Genomic DNA, 17474 nt, shown 5'->3' with positions numbered 1-17474 from the left:
AGAAATCTATTACAATAAAGGGCCTCCGTGGGGGCCTAGGGGTCAGTCTCAGGCTGTCACCGCCGTGGCCTGAAATGATCCCCGGCCAGGGAGCTACCCCCAGGGCGCAGCAGACCTCTCCTGTCTCGCCCGCTGCTCCCCTCAGCAGTGGATTTCAGTCCGTCTGCCTGTTCTGTTCCCCGCTCTGTCTCTGGGGAATCCTCTCACCGCCCCCACACCTCTGGCCTGCACCCCAGCTCTTGTAGCATAAATAAGTAAAATAAATCTCTGAAATATAACAATGAAAGGAAGATAGTCTGGGACTCAGCAGCAGCAGGCCCGGGTCAGCCGCCAACCGTGGGCAGAGCTGCAAAGAGGACCTGCAGGAAACACAACCACCAAAACACAACCGATTCAAACGGGCCAACTTACGAGACAGGCCTCTGTCAAGATAAACAAAGGGCCGCTATACCCATGAAGAGATGCCAGCACCGCGGGCATCAGGGAGAGCAGGGAACTGCCCTGAGGGGCCACACCATGCCCCAGGAGGACTGCCCACAGAGAGCCAGAAACCCCAAGCCTGGGCGCTGCCTAGGGACACTGGGCCCAGGCCCTGATGGCGGGAAGGGGACGGCGCAGCCACCAGACAAACTACAAGGGGCCTCAAAACACCACCAAACTCCAGCGCCCGGGCCTGGCCAAAGAGGGCTGGGCACCGGGTCTGCGGGCCCCGCGGGCACCCACAGCCAGCGCAGAGCTGCTCCCCACCAAGGGCAGGGGCGCCTTGGAGCCCGCGGGAGGGACACGCACGGGACCAGCCCCACAGGGAGTGCTGGCCAGCTTGGGGGGACAAACGGGCCCTGCTGCCCACGGGCGGCCTTGAGAGCGCAGCCAAGTGAAAGGAGCCAGGCCCGGAGGGCCCCGTGGGCGAGCCCCTCTCCCCGGAGCGGAGACCATCAGGTCACGGGGACAGAGGTGAGGGCGGCCGGGCAGGCCGGGGCCTCACGGGGTAGAGCGTCAGCTCCATGGGTGAGAGGAGCTGCGGAGCGGCCGGGGCAATGGCTGCAGGCTCCAGGGTCCCAGATGGCGCTTCAGCGTGGGCGAGACGCAGACTTTCCGCCAGCGTTGGGGCGGCACGCGGGGCAGGGAGGAGCCAGAGCAGGGCCACGGGAGGCAGCCGGGAAGCTGCAGGCGAGAGAGAAAAGCGCGACGCGGTACCTTTCAGTTTGGTGTGGCAGCGGAGGAGGGGGTCTGCGGAGACCATGCACGGCCACCATGGGTACCCCGACACCTTGGACCACACCAAGTCACCCACGGCGTATCTCAGCAGGGGGTCTCTGTCTCCGGAGGCGGCGGGGCAGGGCTCTCTCCCGGCGGGGACCTGGAAGCGAGCAGCAACAAGACACGCTAGTGCGCCTGGAGCCACCCAGCTCGGCCCTGGCCACGCTGACAGGAGGCCCGCGATGCAGCCACACCCCCACCAAAGGGGCGTGCACCCCCTCGCCCCGCAGTCCAGGGCCCTGCCACACCCCGCCACGGCCGCCTGTCTCCCCTGGGCCGAAAGGCCTGCCGTGGTCAATCTGCGTGGTAGCTCCCCGGCCTGGCAGCCGCCTCTAGCCCCAAAACCATCAAGGCCCCGTCCCCAACCCCAAGTGTCCTGTCCAGGACCCAGCAGGGTGAGGACTGGGGCAGAGTGAGCCTAGGCCACCGCCCGTGGGCGCCTCCCCCACACCACACCGCGCTCTCCAGCGGGCACACAGGCCAGCATGGCCCGGGCCGCCCCCGGAGTACTAGATACTCTGGCAAAGAGCTCAACTTCAGTGGGTCTGCTTCCTCACGGAGAGAGCGAGCGCCAGGAGGCGTGCCGGCGTTACACCCCCATGGCAGAGCTGGGAGCACGCGCACGGCCTGACTACGTGGTGGGGGTCTGGCCCGAGCCTCTTGGAACACCCCACCCTGCAGCTGCATCAGCAGGAGCTAAAACAGCCCCCGAGTGACCAGAAAGCACGAAGTCCTCAGATTTCTTCCTCATCTCAACAATTTCAGGGAGGCTGGCCATTCCCCCACCTGTGGAAACTGCACGACACCTCAAATGTGCTTCCAGACAAAGCACCCGCCCGGTGACCATGCCCACAGGTGGCCGCCATCCAGGAGACGCCAGGGAGGCCTTCAGCTCGCCACGGCTGACGCTCAGAGCAGCCCGAGCATCGCGCAATACGAGGCTGCCGAAGCCGCGTCGCTGTCCTCAGGGCTTCCACCCGGTCTCCGTGACCCGCACCGGGGCTGAGCTCTGCCCGGGCCCCAGAGAGCCCTCGGCTCCCCACTCACTAGACGGCAGACAGAGGAGCCTCGCACCAGACCCCAGGGCAGCCCATGACAGAGGCCGGGGTAGGGAGGTCCTCGGACAGGCGCGCCCCAGAACCACAGAGCCCGAGGGCCAGGGAGGCCGCCTGGGCTCGGAAACCGGCCTCGCCTCTTCTGAGCCGCATCGCCTCCTCAGCCAGACCTGCTAGCCCAGCACCTGCTCCCGGACACGGTGAGCCTCCAGGAGCAGGGCGGCCCCCCACGCCCAGCCCCAGACAGAGCCCCGTAGGCACCTTTGGATCGGAGGGGCTGGAGATCTTGGACACCAGAGCCGCCTCGGCCAGGCCCTGCTCCAGCAAGGAGTCGTACTTGATGCTCCTCTTCCTGCTCCTGCGGGCCTTGCCTTCCGGCTTCTGCCCGCTGTCCTCGGACTGCGACACGGCAGCAGCCCCGTCGCCACAGATGGAAGATTCAAAGAGCGGCTTCCCGTTCATGTACGTTTTGGTGATTTTCAGCTTGATTTCCGGAGAGCCGTTTTTGGTCGGGGTGGCGAGGGGCGGCTCCTGGGACTCAAAGCGCAGCTTGGCCTCGTGCGCCCCGGGCTCTCCGTTAAACACGCGGGACGTCAGGTCCTTCAGCCTCTCGGCCGGCAGGAAGGGCAGCGCGTCGTGGCCGTTGAACCTCTGCACGACGCCCTCCTGCAGGCCGGCCGAGAGCGGGGCCTTGCCCAGGAGCACGGAGCACTCGCGGCTCACCTCGCAGCTCTGTGCCTTCCCGCTGGCGCTGCCGAGGGCTTCCGGCGCCTGCTTCATCGCGAGGCACTTGACGACTTTCTGAAGGGAAAGCGGGCTTTTTCTCACGCCGACTTCCATTCAGCCCGACACGTCCGCCTTTAGAACGCTGCAGGGCAACAAAAAGAAACGTCAGCGCACAGAGGACGGGCCCATGGCTGGCCACCGGGACGAGAGGGAGATGGCGGCTGCACCACGAGGCCCTTCTGCCCCTTCTGGCAGGGCAGCTCCCCAGAACCGAGACGAGATCGCTGACACACACCCCCATGGGCACCTGGACATGCCCTCGCTGACCACCCGCAGGGCCAGGACACTGCGGGCTGTGTGCACGCGCATGTCCGCACGCCCAAGACCACGGTGCCTGCCGACTGTGAGGGCCGTGGCCGGACCGGGCAGCCTGCTGAGCCCCAGGGGCCAGATGCGCTCTTGCAGGACACACCACCTCAGGCGCAAAAGGGCTGTGAAGACCACAAGAGAGGCGGCCTGGGGAGAACCTCAGGGGCGCCGGGTGCACCTCAATGAAGAGGAGGAGCGGCATCTCTGTGATAGGAGTGCCGGCACCGCTGGGCCCTGGGGTGGCCCCGGCGTCCCCTTGCTGCTTCACAGAGCGGCCGGGGGCATGGTGGCCATTATGACACCTCAGAGATGAGACAAAGGCACAAAGTGAGAGCCCGAGAGGGACAGGGGGAGCGGCAGGCAAGAGGGCAGAGACCAGTGGCCGGATTTGTGCTGGACACGTGCCCGGGGAGCACGGGCTGCCTGTGCCAGGCCACCCCAGAAGGCAGGGAGGCGCCCAAAGCCGATAAGATGGCAGCGGAAGGTCCCGCGACAGGCCGGACGGACACCCGTGGGAGCAGATGGTTCTACAGGCCCAGGGCAACAGGATGAGAAGAGCCTTGGCGTCAACTGGAGAGGGACGTGGTCAGACACCCAGCCCCGCCGGCGCAGCTCTCCTCCCAGGGCGGAGGGACCCGCAGCACGGGACAGGCCGGGCGTCCACTAGGAGCGACAGAAACCAGGCTCGGCGGCTGCAGAGGGAGGCGCCCGAGGGTGGGCGGGCACGCGCCAGGAGGTGCTGCCGGGGCGGGGCTGGGAACAAGGCGGGCGCATGTGGTATGGACGGCCAGGGCTGAGCGCTGAGTTACCTCAGGCGACGGACGGACTTGGCCCCGGGTCTCCAGGCCCCGCGGGCACCCACGGTCACCGCAGCGCTGTTCCCGGCAGCCGAGGGCAGAGATACCCGCAGGCCCCACGTGGACAGACATGTGGGCACCATCCCCACGGGGAATGCTGGTCAGCCTGGGGGGACACACGGGCCCTGCTGCTGGCAGGAGGCCTTGAAGACGACGTTGAGCAGAAAGAGCCAGGCCCAGAGAGGCCCCAGGAATGTCAAATTCAGACAGAAAATAGGGCGGTGGGCACCAGGGGAAGCTGGACTCAGTGTGGGCAGTTCCCATAAGGAGGGGATGAAGTTACAGCGGGCCAGGGAGGCTGTCCCCCCACAACTGGGTGGTAGCACTTGATACCAAGAAAAAGGCTCTTCAAGGTGAAGGCCAAGCACGTGCTAAGAGATCAGAAACCGCGAGGCTGTCACTGGCAGGGACGGCCTGAAAGGAACCAGCAGCTGATGAGAAATGAGACAGAACCCAGGTCGTCAGGGGCCAGCGGAGGACGCCAGAGACGGTGCATGTTCTTGTTCCTCTGAGTTTCTTTAACATTCAGGTAACGGGGCCTCTCTGGTGGCGCAAGGGGTTGAGTGCAGCACCATGAAGCTGTTCGCAGCCTCTACGGCCTGAGTTCGATCCCTGGCCAGGGAGCTGACCCACAGGGCGCAGCAGACCTCTCCTGTCTCCCCGCTGCTCTCCTCAGCAGTGGATTTCAGTCAGTCTGCCTGTTCTGCTCCCCACTCTGTCTCTGGGGAATCCTCTCACCCCCCCACACCTCTGGCCTGTACCCCAGCTCTTGTGTGCATACATAAATCTTTAATAAGCAACTGAAATTTAATGCAGACTCAGAGCTTAACAAAAAGAGCCCAACAAGCTGTCCACAGGCCACATCATCCCAGCACCTTCCACGGGGCTCGGGCCCAGGACGCACTGGTGGCAGCTGTCCTTGCGCTGCTGCTCCCCACGCTTAGCGCTGCCCCTGCCTAAACCCGCTCCCCTCCCTCCCGAGGAAGAGCACATGGCCTTCCCACGCGCTCCTGCCAGCGCACGCCTCGGCTCAGACCATGGCCTCTGGACGCAGGGAAACCCACCAGGGTCCCGGCTCACTGCAGAGCAGCGGGCTGGGGGGAGCTGAGGGGAGGCCGTGGGGCCCACCCTCGCCGAGTTTGCCCTCTCGCAGCTGGGCATCAGAGACAGGGCAGTGGCTGCCTCAGAGATAGACAGCTGCTAGAGAGGATCCCTGCATTAAGGAGCCTTCGCGGGATGTCCGGCCCCAGAGCCCTGAGCTAAGCTCGTGAGTGCCGTGAGGACACTGCGGACAGCAGGCAGCGCCCTTGCCCGTCTGGTTGTGTGGGACGACCTGGGGGCCACCCCTGGCCCTCGTGCCCCCAGCAACAGGCTTCCTGAGACTCATGCAACGTCCCTCCAGGGCGGCGCCCGCCCAGCCTCCAGTGGGCGGGCTGGCCAGGACCCCAAGGCCGGTCACAACCCAAAGCACGTGACTTGGCACAGACCCGGCGTGGCCTGGGACATGCGCTTCGCCAGCCCTGTGAGGCCGCGCCACCCATCTTGGGCAAGAAGACGAGGTGCGCTCACAGACGCGGCCGCACACAGCCTCCCAGGCCTGGTCAGCAGTAGCCCGGGCGCTTCCGGGCAGCAGCCATGCCCAGAGGACCTGCCGGGGCCCTGCCCACCGGGGGGCGGCGACAGGTGGGAGCTGGGACAGGCTCAGAGACGCGGCATCTGCGGACTCCGGAAGCCACGCCAGAGGCCCCACGCAGCGCCAGAGCCGCAGCGAGACCGTGCGAGCCAGGAGCGGCCACCAGAACAGGGACCGGCGCCGCGCCAAGGGCCAGGCCGCCTGTGCTGGCGACTGTGAAGCCCCGGGACACACGCCACTGCAGGCGAGCTCAGAGCGTCACTCTGGAAGGAGCCAGAGAGGGAACTGGCTCCTCCCCTCTCCCGGCCACCGGTGCCCGCTCCGCCGGCTCTTTCCGGGCTGCCTCGGTCCCTGCCTCCCCTACAGCGTCCACCCCCGCGCCGGGCAGCCCGGTGCCCAGCACAGCTGCTCGTCCCTGAGCCTCCTCTCCCGCCTGGCATGGTGACCCACTTTCCGACCTCACCCCCGGGCAAGCACGTTCAGGCCACCCCCCCCAGTCCACACGGCTTCTGAGTCATGACACACTGAACTCCAGTGGGGGCTCCCGCCACCCCCACTGCCGCAGGGCGAGCAGGCACCGGGGGTGTGGCGGTGACGAAGCCACGGGAGAGCTCCCCCCAGACGTCTCAGCGGCCGGAAGGGGGGGCGCGTGACCGCAGAAGACGGGCGGTAAGTGCCCAGGGAAACGCCGCGGCAGATGGGGAGCAGCGGGTGCAGCAGCGTGTTGTGTCAGGGAAGGCGCCTGGGGGGGGACGTCTGGCCAGGACCGCAACGCAGGTAAGGCGAAGGTGATGCCGGCGGCCGGGGAACAGCATCCAGGCAGATAGAACAGCGAGCGCAGCAACCTGAGGTCGGGCATGGTGCAGGGCTCAAGGCAGGCGGGGTCCGGTCTTGCCACAGCACATGGGAGTGGAGAGCAGGCGCAGGTGGGTGGACACAGCCAACAGCCCTCGGGGGCTTCTCCGAACAGGCAGGGCCAGGGGTGGCTTCCCAGGAGTGACATCCGAGCGGGGTCCTCGAGAAGAGGGAGCTCGGAAGAAAGGCCAGCCGTGCCACACTCGGGGCGTGTGGCCGTGTGTGACAAAGTGAGCTAAGGCAGGGGGCCCAGGGGAAGCCTGGCAAGAGGGCTGAGGGTGCAGGCACAGAGGGAGGGGAACAGGATCGGCAGCAGAAAGCCCAGGAGACACCGGCCTCGGGGCCCAGGCCCTGGGGAGCCGTGGGAGGCAGGCTCCGCGAGCACACGCGCGTTTCCGAAAGACCAGCCGGGCCAGCGCCGAGGCGGTAAAAGCCAAGTCAGAGGCGCCTGCTGAGACGCCTCCAGAGCACGCCAGCAAGGGCCACGCCAAGACCTGGCCAAGGGCGACAGGCGACAGAAACACCCCTGGTCAACCCGCTTCACCGACTTGCCGGACAGGCCTGGGCTAGCGATGTCCGCCTCCTCCAGGGAGCACTGACTGGCCGCGCCGGCTGCTGGGCGTCCAGAGGCCCTCAGCGCCACCACCGCACCGCTGCTTCCACCCTCAGATACCTCGCCGGGGGCCTCGAGGACGGCATCGGAGTGGCGCCTGACTACCCCACGTGGCGAGGAAGGCGAACTCAAGAACCGAACCAATGTGAGGTCTTGGCTTTTTGAACGCACAAGCCCAATCCCTCAAGTCAGCGACGGCCGGCGGGAGCGGCGGCGCACCCACAGGAAGGCACGAGCCAGCGGGACCGACGCGAGCCGCTGTCCTCTCCGAGCACTGGCCCAGCAGGCGCTCCCGACAGGAGCCATGGAGGGGCTGCGAGGCGCGCGCCTGGCCCTGCACGCCCGCTCCCCCCGCACCGTGTGTCTGTTCCCTGCTGTGCCCGGCGCAGAGTGGCCTAGGGGGCTCCCACCCTCCTCTACCGGCTTATTTGCTCGCGACGTCTTACAACTTCTATCCCATGTTGGCGTTAACCACAGCGAAGAAAGGAAAAGGGGGGAGCAGCGCTGCCTGCGAACAAGGCCTGGGCCCCGCAAGCACAGGCCAGCCCCCCGCCCCCCCCCAGCTTCTCCAGGGGTCCCTTTCTGCCCCAGCATGATGTCTCACAGAGGCCAACTGGCCTGGTGCTGGTAGCTACATGGGCAGTTCGCTGACCCCAGTCACGTGCCCACCTGCTCAGCACCCACCGAGCGCCCACCGAGGGCGTGCCGCAGAGGCCTGGGGCTGAGCCCTGCCTCCAAGAGCTCCTGCAGAGGGGAGGGAGCCCTGCAAAGGCTGGGTGCCCCTGCTCAGAAAAGGAGATCCACGCACACCAGCGCAAAGGCCTGGCATCAGGGCCGGCACCACGTGTCTGGGGATGAGGACACCCTCGTGTGGGCCTGACGAGAGTGAGAGGCTCGGAAACCGGGGCGCGGGTCCAACCCGCACAGCCCCAGCCAGCAGCCCCCGGGAAAAGCCCAACGCGAGGATGAAACCTCTGGCTTCCGCCCCCTTCTGGTCCCCAAAGCTTTTCTTTGCCAGGACTTGTCCAGACCTACAGGCACAGCGCCTGCAGGCCACACAGCTGGGCACCCGGGCGCGCCCACTCTGGGTGCAGGAGGCCGCACTGACCAGTGTCTGCCACCCTCCCGGGGCGTCCATCCCGACTCCTCCTGTCTGCTTCACCCTGAGGTGCTGAGCAGAAAGGAAGTGCCGGCCGCACGGCGCGCGCGGAACCCTGAACCCCGCAAGCCCGCAGCCGCAGAGGGCACCCGGTAGGTGCCAGACCCCGCGCTCCCCTCCCTGAGCCGGGGGCCTCTTGCTGCCCAGAGGCCTGGCCCGTCCCCGCCGCCGCCTCAGCCCCGCCGCAGGCAGCGGGTCCACCGGAGCCCCCGGCTCTGCCTCCAGCGAGCTCCGGCGACGGGCGCCCCGCGCGGGCTCCAGGGCCGGCCCTCACCCTGGGGTGGACGGCCACGGCTGCCGGCCGGGATGCCCGCGCCCGCGCCCAGCCTGCCCTGCCCGGCGGCGCGGCGAGGCGGGACGCGACCGCTGAGGGGAGGAGGCCGGGCCCGCGCGCCGGGCGCCTGACGCGACCCACGGGGCGCGCCCTCCCCGGCCCGCCGGCCGGAGCCCGAGGCCGGCGCCGAGGCCAGGGCGGGGGAAGGAAACGACTCCAGGCCGCCGCGGCCGCGCGGGCCCCGCCGACCCCGCCGCCCGGCCGCAGACCCCCGCCCCCGCGCCCGCGCCCGCGCCCGCCCGCCCGCCGCCCGGCCGGCCGGCCGGCGGGTCATTGTTCGGCCGCGCGGCTCGCGGCGGCGGCGGCCTCACCGGTCGCGCCCGCGGGCCCTTCGGGCGGCGGCGCCCCGAGAAGTTCGGCCGCACCGCGGCCCCGGCCCGGCCCGGCCCGGCCCGCGCGCACAAAGCGGGGCCTCGGGGCGGGCGGCACGAGGGGCTCCTCCGCGGAACCAGGCCGCGGCGCCTGTCAGCGCGGGCCCCGACGGGGGCGCCCGCGGGGTCGCGCCCGCCGCCCGCCCGCCCGCCCGCCCGCCCGCGCCGGGAGCCCAACCGCCCGGCGGCGGGGCCGGGGCCGCCCGCCCGCCCGCCGCCCGCGCCCGCCGCGGCGAACAAAGGGGCCGCTCCCGGCACAGGTGCAGCCCGGGCCCAACATGGCCGCGCCGCCGCCCCCCCGCCCGCCCGCCCGCCCGCCGCCGCCCGCCCGGAGACCTGCGAGCGGCGCGTCCTCCGGCGGCGGCGGCCCGGGGGCGGCGGCGAGGCGGCCAGGCCCAGGCTCTCCGCGCGCGGCGCCGACCCCGCCCCCGCGCCTCCCGCCCGCCGCCGCCGCCGCCGGCCGCCGCCGCCGCCAGCCGCGGGAAAGAGCGCGCCGCTGATTGGCTGCCGCGCGCGCGGGGCCGCGGCCGGGCTTTTCAAATCCGCGCGCGGCGGGCGGGGGCGGGGCGGGGCCGGGCGCCCGCGACGGCGCCGAGCCCGAGCCGAGCGCGCGCCCGCGGCCGTTCCTCGCCTCGCGCGGCGGCGGCCGGCCGGGCGGGCCCGCGCGCTGACGTCACGCCGCGCGGCCAATCGCCGCCCGCGCCCGGCCCCGCGGCGGGAAGGGGCGGCCGGGGGCGGCCGCGCGCCCGCGGACCCGTCGGGCCCGCCGGCCTCCGGCCCCGCGTCGCCCGCTGGGCCGCCGAGAGCGCGGCCCGCGGGGAGGGCGGCCCCGGAGAAGGGGCGCGGCCGGCGGGGCCGACGCGCGGCCGGGGAAGGCGCGCGTGCCGGGGCGCCGACGACCGGCGCCCGCCCTCCGGGGAAGCGGACACCCCGCTCGCGGGGCCGCCGAGGAGGGCCCGAGGGCAGGCCCCGGGACGCGGGCACCTGCAGACCGCCCGGCCGCTCAGCGCGGTGCGCGGGCGCGGGGCCCGCCCAGGCCGCGCGCACCTTCGGCCGGGCGGGGTGGGCCTCCCCGAGGAGGCAAGCGACGGGCCGGGGCGAGGGAGGCCGCGGGCCTGGGCCCGGTGCCAGGCAGAACCGGGATGGCGGGGCCGTGAAACCACCGGCAGGCGCCCGCGGCCGCGCCCCGTCACAGCCCCCAGGAGCGCGCGCCTGCGCTCGAGCCCTGCGGTGCGCTGTGGGCTCCGGGTGAGGACGGGGAGTCACATTCAGCAAGTGGACATCCGCTGTGGGCAGCGGGAAGGCCCGCCGCGGGGTCGAGTCCACATAGAACCCGACTTTTCAAACATTTGTTTTAAGATTTATGTATTTAGGGCCTCCCCGGTGGCGCGGCGCGGCGGGTGAGCGCTGGGCTGCGAAGCTGCCCGCGGCCTCTGCGGCGCCGGTTCGATCCCCGGCTGCTCCCCGGCCACCAGAGGAGGGTCCCACACGGCGCGCAGACCTCTCCTGCCGCCCGCTGCTCCCCTCAGCAGTGTGCTTCGGTCCTTCTGCCTGCTCTGCTCCCCGCTCTGGCTCTGGTGAATCCTCTCGCCCTCCCGCGCTTCTGACTGTACCCAGTGCTTGTATAAACAAACAAATCTTTTAAAAAAAAAAGAAACAAGGGCCTCCCCGGTGGCGCAGCGGTTGAGCGCTGGGTTGCGAAGCTGCCCGCAGCCTCTGCGGCACCGGTTCGATCCCCAGCTGCTCCCCGGCCACCGGAGGAGGGTCCCACATGGCGCGCAGACCTCTCCTGCCGCCCACTGCTCCCCTCAGCAGTGTACTTGGGTCCTTCTGCCTGCTCTGCTCCCCGCTCTGGCTCTGGTGAATTCTCTCACCCTCCCGCGCTTCTGACTGTACCCAGTGCTTGTATAAACAAATAAATAAATAAATAAAACATGCCTCTATTAAAAAAGTCATTGTTTATTAAAAAAAAAAAAAAAAAAAAAGAAACAAGACAAAGATTTATGTATGCACACAAGAGCTGAGTACAGCCAGAGGTGGGGGGTGCGGTTTAGAGGATTCCCCAGAGACAGAGCGGGGAGCAGAACAGGCAGACGGACTGAAATCCACTGCTGAGGGGAGCAGCGGGTGAGACAGGAGGGGTCTGCCGTGCCGTGTGGGTAGCTCTCTGGCTGAGGATCGAACTCTTGCTGCAGGGGCTGCAGACAGCTTCATAGCGCTGTGCTTAACCTCTTGCACCACCAGGGAGGCCCAGAACTCTACTTTCTCCTCAGTTTTGCTGGAAATCTAAAACTGCTCTAAAAATCAAAATCTTGAAAAGTCGAGTCTTAGCCCTCGCCACCTGAGCTGTGACCCTGTTTGAAGGTGCACAGGCTGACGGGCTATCCGGGGGGACCAGGCCCTTACAGGGAGGGGGGGCGCCGCCAGTGTGCTGGAAAAACTGCAGGTGAAGCTGAAGGCAGCGATGAGGTGGGTTCTAAGCCCAGGGATGGCAGCACCCCACGGCAGGCCGGGCCAAGAGACCCACACCCACCTCCGCTGCCGGCACCTGGTGCTGCGGGGGGACGTTTCTTGTTTCATTCGCCATGTCCGGGTGCCCTACTCCCGCAGCCCCTCATCTGCAGTTGGCCCCTCAAACCACAATTCAGCCTCTGCATCTGAGGGCCAGACCTACGGCAGCTGGAGGGGGCTGGACCAGAGTTGGGGACGGCGGGCCTTAGATAGCCTGGACATCTGTAGGGGAGGGAAGTGGGTGAAGTCTCCTTACTCCCCCAGAGGATTGCACCCCACAGCAGGAGACATGGCCTTAGGTGAGCAATGGGACCACAGCAGGAATGGCGCCCACGCAAGCTGTCCCATGGCCCTCAGCTGGCGTCCACTCCCTTCTCCCTATGTCATAGCCACTGGCACCTGGGCGCCAGCCCCAGCGGCTGGGCAAGGAGGCAGCAACACCTCGGCCGTGCCCTCCGCACCAGGGCCCACCTGCCACCACAGACCGGAGTGGTCAGGTCACCTGCAAGTACAAACTAGCAGTGCCAAGGCCCAGCCCTGGTCTGTTCCCCAAACCCCCAGATCTCCCCAAAACCTTGATGGTCGTAATCCAGTGCTTGTTCTCCTAATCCAAAAGGAAGGAGAGATGGGCCAGAGAGGTTGGAGAGCATTTTGCTCAGGCCTCTCGGCCAGGACTGGGGGTGGGGTGGGGGCACTGCTTGGACTGGGGCCCCTGCTCAGGGGGGTGGGCCCACATGACCCCGAGGCCACCTCCTTGGTGGCGCAAGGGGTTAAGCACAGCCCCCTATGCTTAACAATGAAGCAATCTGTAGCCTCTGCAGCAGGAGTTCGATCCCTGCCCAGGGAGCAACCCACATGGCGCAGCAGACCTCTCCTGTCTTACCCGCTGCTCCCCTCAGCAGTGTGTTTCAGTCAGGCTGCCTGTTCTGCTCCCCACTCTGTCTCTGGTGAGTCCTCTCACCCCCTCCCCCACCTCTGACCTGTACTCCAGCTCTTGTATGCATAAATAAATCTTTAAAACAAAACAAAAACAAAAGGAAAGAGGGCTCCCCGGTGGTGGTGGCTCAGCGGTTGAGCGCTGGGCTGTGAAGCTGCCCACAGCTTCTGCAGCGACGGTTTGATCCCTGGTCACTGGTGAGGGTCCCACATGGCGCGCAGACCTCTCCTGCCGCCCGCTGCTCCCCTCAGCAGTGTCCTTCGGTCCTTCTGCCCGTTCTGTTCCCCGCTCTGGCTCTGGTGAATTCTCTCACCCTCCCGCGCTTCTGACTGTACCCAGTGCATGTATAAATAAATAAATCTTTAAATTAAAAAAAAGGAAGGAGAGGAAGGGCCTGGGCGCAGGTGGGGTCCATGAAGACAGAGCAGGATGAGGGAACCTACACCAGCCTCCCCAGAGCTGTCTGCCTCGCTCCTCGCACCCACGGTTCCTGGCTCACGCCCTGAGCCCTGTATGTGCTGCTACTGAAGGCAAAGCCTTAGCCCAAGAAGCCTGAGCCCCAGGCTGGCCTCCCCACCCCCTGCCAGGGCCAGGGTCCCAGGGCAGGTGCATGGCTGTTTCCATGGGGATGCGTGCACTCTGACCCCGGCCTTTCTCCACTCCTGGCCAAATAAAGAGGCTTTTGAGGGGGAAGCAGTGGGCTCAGGCCACCACTCTGTCCAGGTCACCCTGCCTCGGAGGAGGCCAGGAAAGGGAGGCCCCGGGATAGGCCCGCAGCCCAGGGAAAGCATGGTGGCGGCTTCCCACCCCCAACCTTCCTGGCAGCCCACTCCCAGCCCTGACCACGCCTGCGGGCTGGAAACCTGGCTGCCCAAGGGCCCGCATCCCCAGCCCAGGCCCGCTGCGGTTCCCGAGACAGCTCTTGGGAGCGTCTGTGCTCACCCAGAGTTGGTGGGCAGCACCGCCAGGTGCCTTGGGGTCATGTGGGCCCACCCCCCTGAGCAGGGGCCCCAGTCCAAGCAGCGCCCCCACCCACCCTCAGTCCTGGCCAAGAGGCCTGAGCAAAATGCTCTCCAACCTCTCTGGCCGGCCTTGCTGCGTGCACCTTGGAGCTGACCCGTAGGCACCCCAACCAGTCTGAGGGGCCCCCCAGCAGAGTCCCAGTGGTCCCTCCAAGAGCAAACTACAGTCTGGGGCCAGGGTCCAATCCTGAGGGCAGCGGCAGACCTGTCTTTCCTGAAAAAGCTGCTTCTTGGAGATTCCGCCCAAGCCGGCCTATGCCTTCCCCCAGCTGGCTCCAAGATTCTGAAGTGGAGACCCCTTCTAATCCACTTGTCCCCTCTCCTGCCCAGCCACCTGGCCCGCTCCCAGCGGGCCTTCCTTCAGCCTCCTACTGGAAGCTGGGTGTCCACTGGTTGCCCTGCCCTGCCCTGCTTCCCCTCATCCATTCTCCACACCCAGCTGGGATGTTTTCTGAGCCACAGAACTGACCGTGTCACCTCCCTGCTCAAAACCCACTATGACTCCCCAGCGCCTCCACCACAAAGCCTGCCCTCACCCAGCCTCACCCTAGACACCACCTCCACCTCTCCAGCTAGGTTCCTCCCAGGTCTCCTGCCTGGCACAGCTGGCTCCCGCTGAAGCCGCCCCTGGACAGCCACAGGGACCTGACCTAGGGAGGAGCCTGATGGCGCTTCTCCCATGCCAGTCCCAGGGGACACTTCCCCCAGAAGCCTCCTGGCCACGTGGGCCTCCCCGAGGTGGCATGGTCAGTGTTCAGCCCAGGTGGCAGTGCAGCCTGGGGTGGCCGCCACTTCAGCACTGCTGCCCGCGCATGTGCCGCCCTTACTGTGCCCCGAGGCAGCTGCTCAGTGGGCCTCTTGCAGCCCTGGAGGCCAGAGCCGGAAACCAAGGTGTGTGCAGGTCTGCTCTGGCCCTGCCCTCCCGCCAGGAGCCCGAGCTCCTGGGGGCGAACGTCCTCCTGCTCCCTGGCTGCAGACCCGGCTCTTCTCACGCCACCCGCCTCTGACGTCTCCCACACGGACACGGGCCATGGCAGTAGGGCCCACTGACCGCGCCTGCGAGGCCAGTTTCAGGCAAGGTGGCACTGGCGGGCGCCGGGAGGTCGTGGCTCCCAGCGCGGGGCGCGCAGAAGGGATGCCAGGTCGCGAACGGCGGTGCGGGCGGGAGGCGCCGCGCACGGTGCTAGGGCGGCCTGCGGGGAGAGCCCAGCTCCTCCCCGCGCGGGCTCCTGGGCCCCGCCCCGCGCCCCCCTGGCCCGCGGCAGGAGTCTGCTCTCCAGCTGCGGAGCCCGACGGTCGGATGCGGGGCAGGCGGCCCAGAGCCGGCCGAGGAGGGCGAGCGCCCCAGCCGCGCAGCCTCCCCTGTCGCCCGCCCGGAGCCGAGCGCGCACCCCACCTCCGCGGGGCCGCCGCGGGCCGCGAGGCCCACTCACAGCCCCGGCACGAAGAGGACGTTTTGTGCTCACGTGGCGTTTCTTTTTCTAATTATGGAAACCGAAGGCTGTGAGAGCCGAGACTGGCAGAAAGGGGGAAATGCGGCTCTTGCGCGCGCTGAGCTGCAGCAAAGTGAACGCTGGCAGGGCCGGGGCGCCTGTGTCCGGCACTGGTGCCCCCCGCTCTCTGGGGGCTGCCGCGGACCCCAGATGCAGCCTGCAGAGACAGCCTGGCCTGCAGCCACGCAGGTTTTCCTTCTCTTTATTGCAACCACCTTAGATTGATGGAAGAGGCGGAGATTGCAGCGCAGCCCCCAGCTGTGCAGGGGTGGACCCCTCACAGGCAGTGGCAGCTTTGCGCTGCTAACAAAGCAAGGCCTGTCCACCACAGCTCCTGTCCAGACTTGACTCGGGGCACCCAGGGCATCCCACAGAGGCAGCTGGTTTCTTTTTAAAGGAAAACCCAGGGCCTCCCTGGTGGTGCAGGTGGTTGAGTGCCGCACTGTGAAGCTGTCCACAGCCTCTGCAGCCCGGGTTCAATCCCGGCCTGCCAGGGAGATTCCCACAGGTCACAGCAGACCTCTCCTGTCGCGCCCGCTGCTCCCCTCAGCAGTGTATTTCGTCAGTCTGCCTGTTCTGTTCCCCGCTGTCTCTGGTGAGTCCTCTCACCCTCCTGCACATCTAACCCATACCCCAGCTCTTGTATAAATAAATCTCAAAAAAAGGCAAACCTGGAAAGTACAATGCAGGTTGGGGGGGGTCACAGCCGTTGGCTTGGGGTCCACCCTGCTGTCCACCCACCTGCGGGTGGTGGGCGGCAGCAAGTCAGCCAGCTCTGCTAGCCCCAGACCAGAGGTGCCCAGGCCTGCTCACCCTGCTGCATTTGTGGGCAGCTTCTGTGTGAGACAGAGAGGTGGCACCCAAGCTGGCTCCCCAAGAGGGGCCCACGGGGAGGGCGCTGGAGCAGGGTGCAGACCCTGCAGTCCTTGCTGAGGGATGCATGTGTGTAGGGAAGGCCCCCAACTCAAAGACAGCTAATGCCCACTTCTGGGGGGTGGCAGAGGGGAGACCTCATCCAAGCCCCCTGGACAACCAGGGCAGGAGCTGAGATTGGGGTCCATGCACAGGCTCAGCACCTGTGCCGCCATGTGTAAGACCCCCCCCCATGGCCTAGAGGCTCCAACAGCGCTGGACCTTGCTTGCAGCAGGCAGTCCCTCAGTGGGCCGTCCGGGAGCGTGAGCCGGGTGCTTTTGGCCCCAGGCCTCCCATGGGGTTCTGACCAGAGGCAGGGCCTCTATCCACCAGAGTCTGATATGGAGCCAAGATGCTTCTTTTCTGAAAAGGTTTTATTCATGTACACGGGGGTCAGTCTTTCTTGGCAGCAGCCTTCCTTAGGCAAGCCAGGATGGTGCCAGGTCCCCTCTCTTACCCCCACCACGCATGTGTCTCCACCCTCTTCTAGATGAACTCGAGGGCTGGCTTGTCCTTGGAGACTTGAGCAGCTCCCGCGCGCGAATTTGGGATGTGTGGTGAGGTGACCACCTCCCGGCTTGCGCAAGTTCTTGGTGACCAAGTGGCCCTTGTTGAGGCCCGCGGCCATGGGGGAGCGCAGAGCTGTGGCGCCGGCCCCTCCACCGCGGTGCCAAGGAGGCTTGCTCGGGTGGCAGCCTTGGGGAAGCCCCCCGTGCTCACTCGTGTCCTGTGACAGGGGACCAGCTCCTCCGAGTAGGAACCCTGAGGGAACAGGGCGGAAGCTGCAGGGTCATCAGCCAGCAGTCTGGCCTGGGAAAGCACGCACCCAGCCGCCTCCAGAGCAAGGTGACGGGATCCAGAGATTCTACCCATCACCCCAGGGCCAGGACAACGCAGTCGCTGGGCAGAGGAAGCCAGGAGAAAACAAACGCCGGACGCGGGGGGAGAGCCGCTGACAGACGCGGCCCTGCGCACAGGCAGACGCGTGCTCCGGGGCGCCCAGGCGGTGAACAGCGAGGGGGGCCGCTCCCGGGGAGCCGCACCGGCTGCTCCGGGGCCAACGCGCGCACGGCCCGGCCTGCGGAAACGTCCCGCCGGGCCCCGGAGACCCCAGCGGCGGCGGCTTCCAGCGTAAAACCTGGAGGCACCGTCTCCCGGGGGCGCCCGGCAACCCTCGCTGGCCCCGCTCCGCCCTCGTCCTCCCGGGGCGCTCCCGCTCGCCGGGCAGAAGAGCCGCCGCCCCGGCCTCCCGGCGCGCGCCCCGCTCCAGGCCGCGGCGCGGGGGCCAGGGCCGCTCCCCGTCCTCGGGCCGCCCCGCCCGCCTCCCTCCCCGCCCGCGGCCGCGGGGCCCCGCACCTGCGCCGCC

At 67.7% G+C, this 17474-nt stretch overlaps 1 protein-coding gene across 8 annotated transcripts in view; it reads right to left on the bottom strand.

Moving 5' to 3' along the window:
- NSD2 (nuclear receptor binding SET domain protein 2) overlaps positions 1–9611 on the bottom strand; it is a 45058-nt gene extending 35447 nt beyond the window's left edge. For 7 of the 8 annotated variants that reach the window (XM_054688490.1, XM_054688489.1, XM_037530717.2 and 4 more), the window contains exons 1-3: positions 9569–9611; positions 2577–3183; positions 1198–1360 (exon numbers count right to left, since the gene is read on the bottom strand). In XM_054688490.1, the coding sequence (XP_054544465.1) occupies positions 1198–1360; positions 2577–3155 (742 nt within the window). In that variant the 5' untranslated portion in view covers positions 3156–3183; positions 9569–9611. Of the gene's footprint in view, positions 1–1197; positions 1361–2576; positions 3184–4219; positions 8624–9568 lie in introns of those variants that run through there. The other variant, XM_037530718.2, reaches the window with a different exon arrangement.
- Between the last annotated feature and the right edge of the window lie 7863 nt (positions 9612–17474).

Source organism: Talpa occidentalis, unplaced genomic scaffold, assembly GCF_014898055.3.
Source record: "Talpa occidentalis isolate TD23 unplaced genomic scaffold, MPIMG_talOcc4v2.1 talOcc4.6, whole genome shotgun sequence".
In the NCBI taxonomy this organism is placed as follows: Eukaryota; Metazoa; Chordata; class Mammalia; order Eulipotyphla; family Talpidae; genus Talpa; species Talpa occidentalis.
Note: the sequence above shows the minus strand (reverse complement) of the source record. Positions and strands in the feature narration are given on the sequence as shown.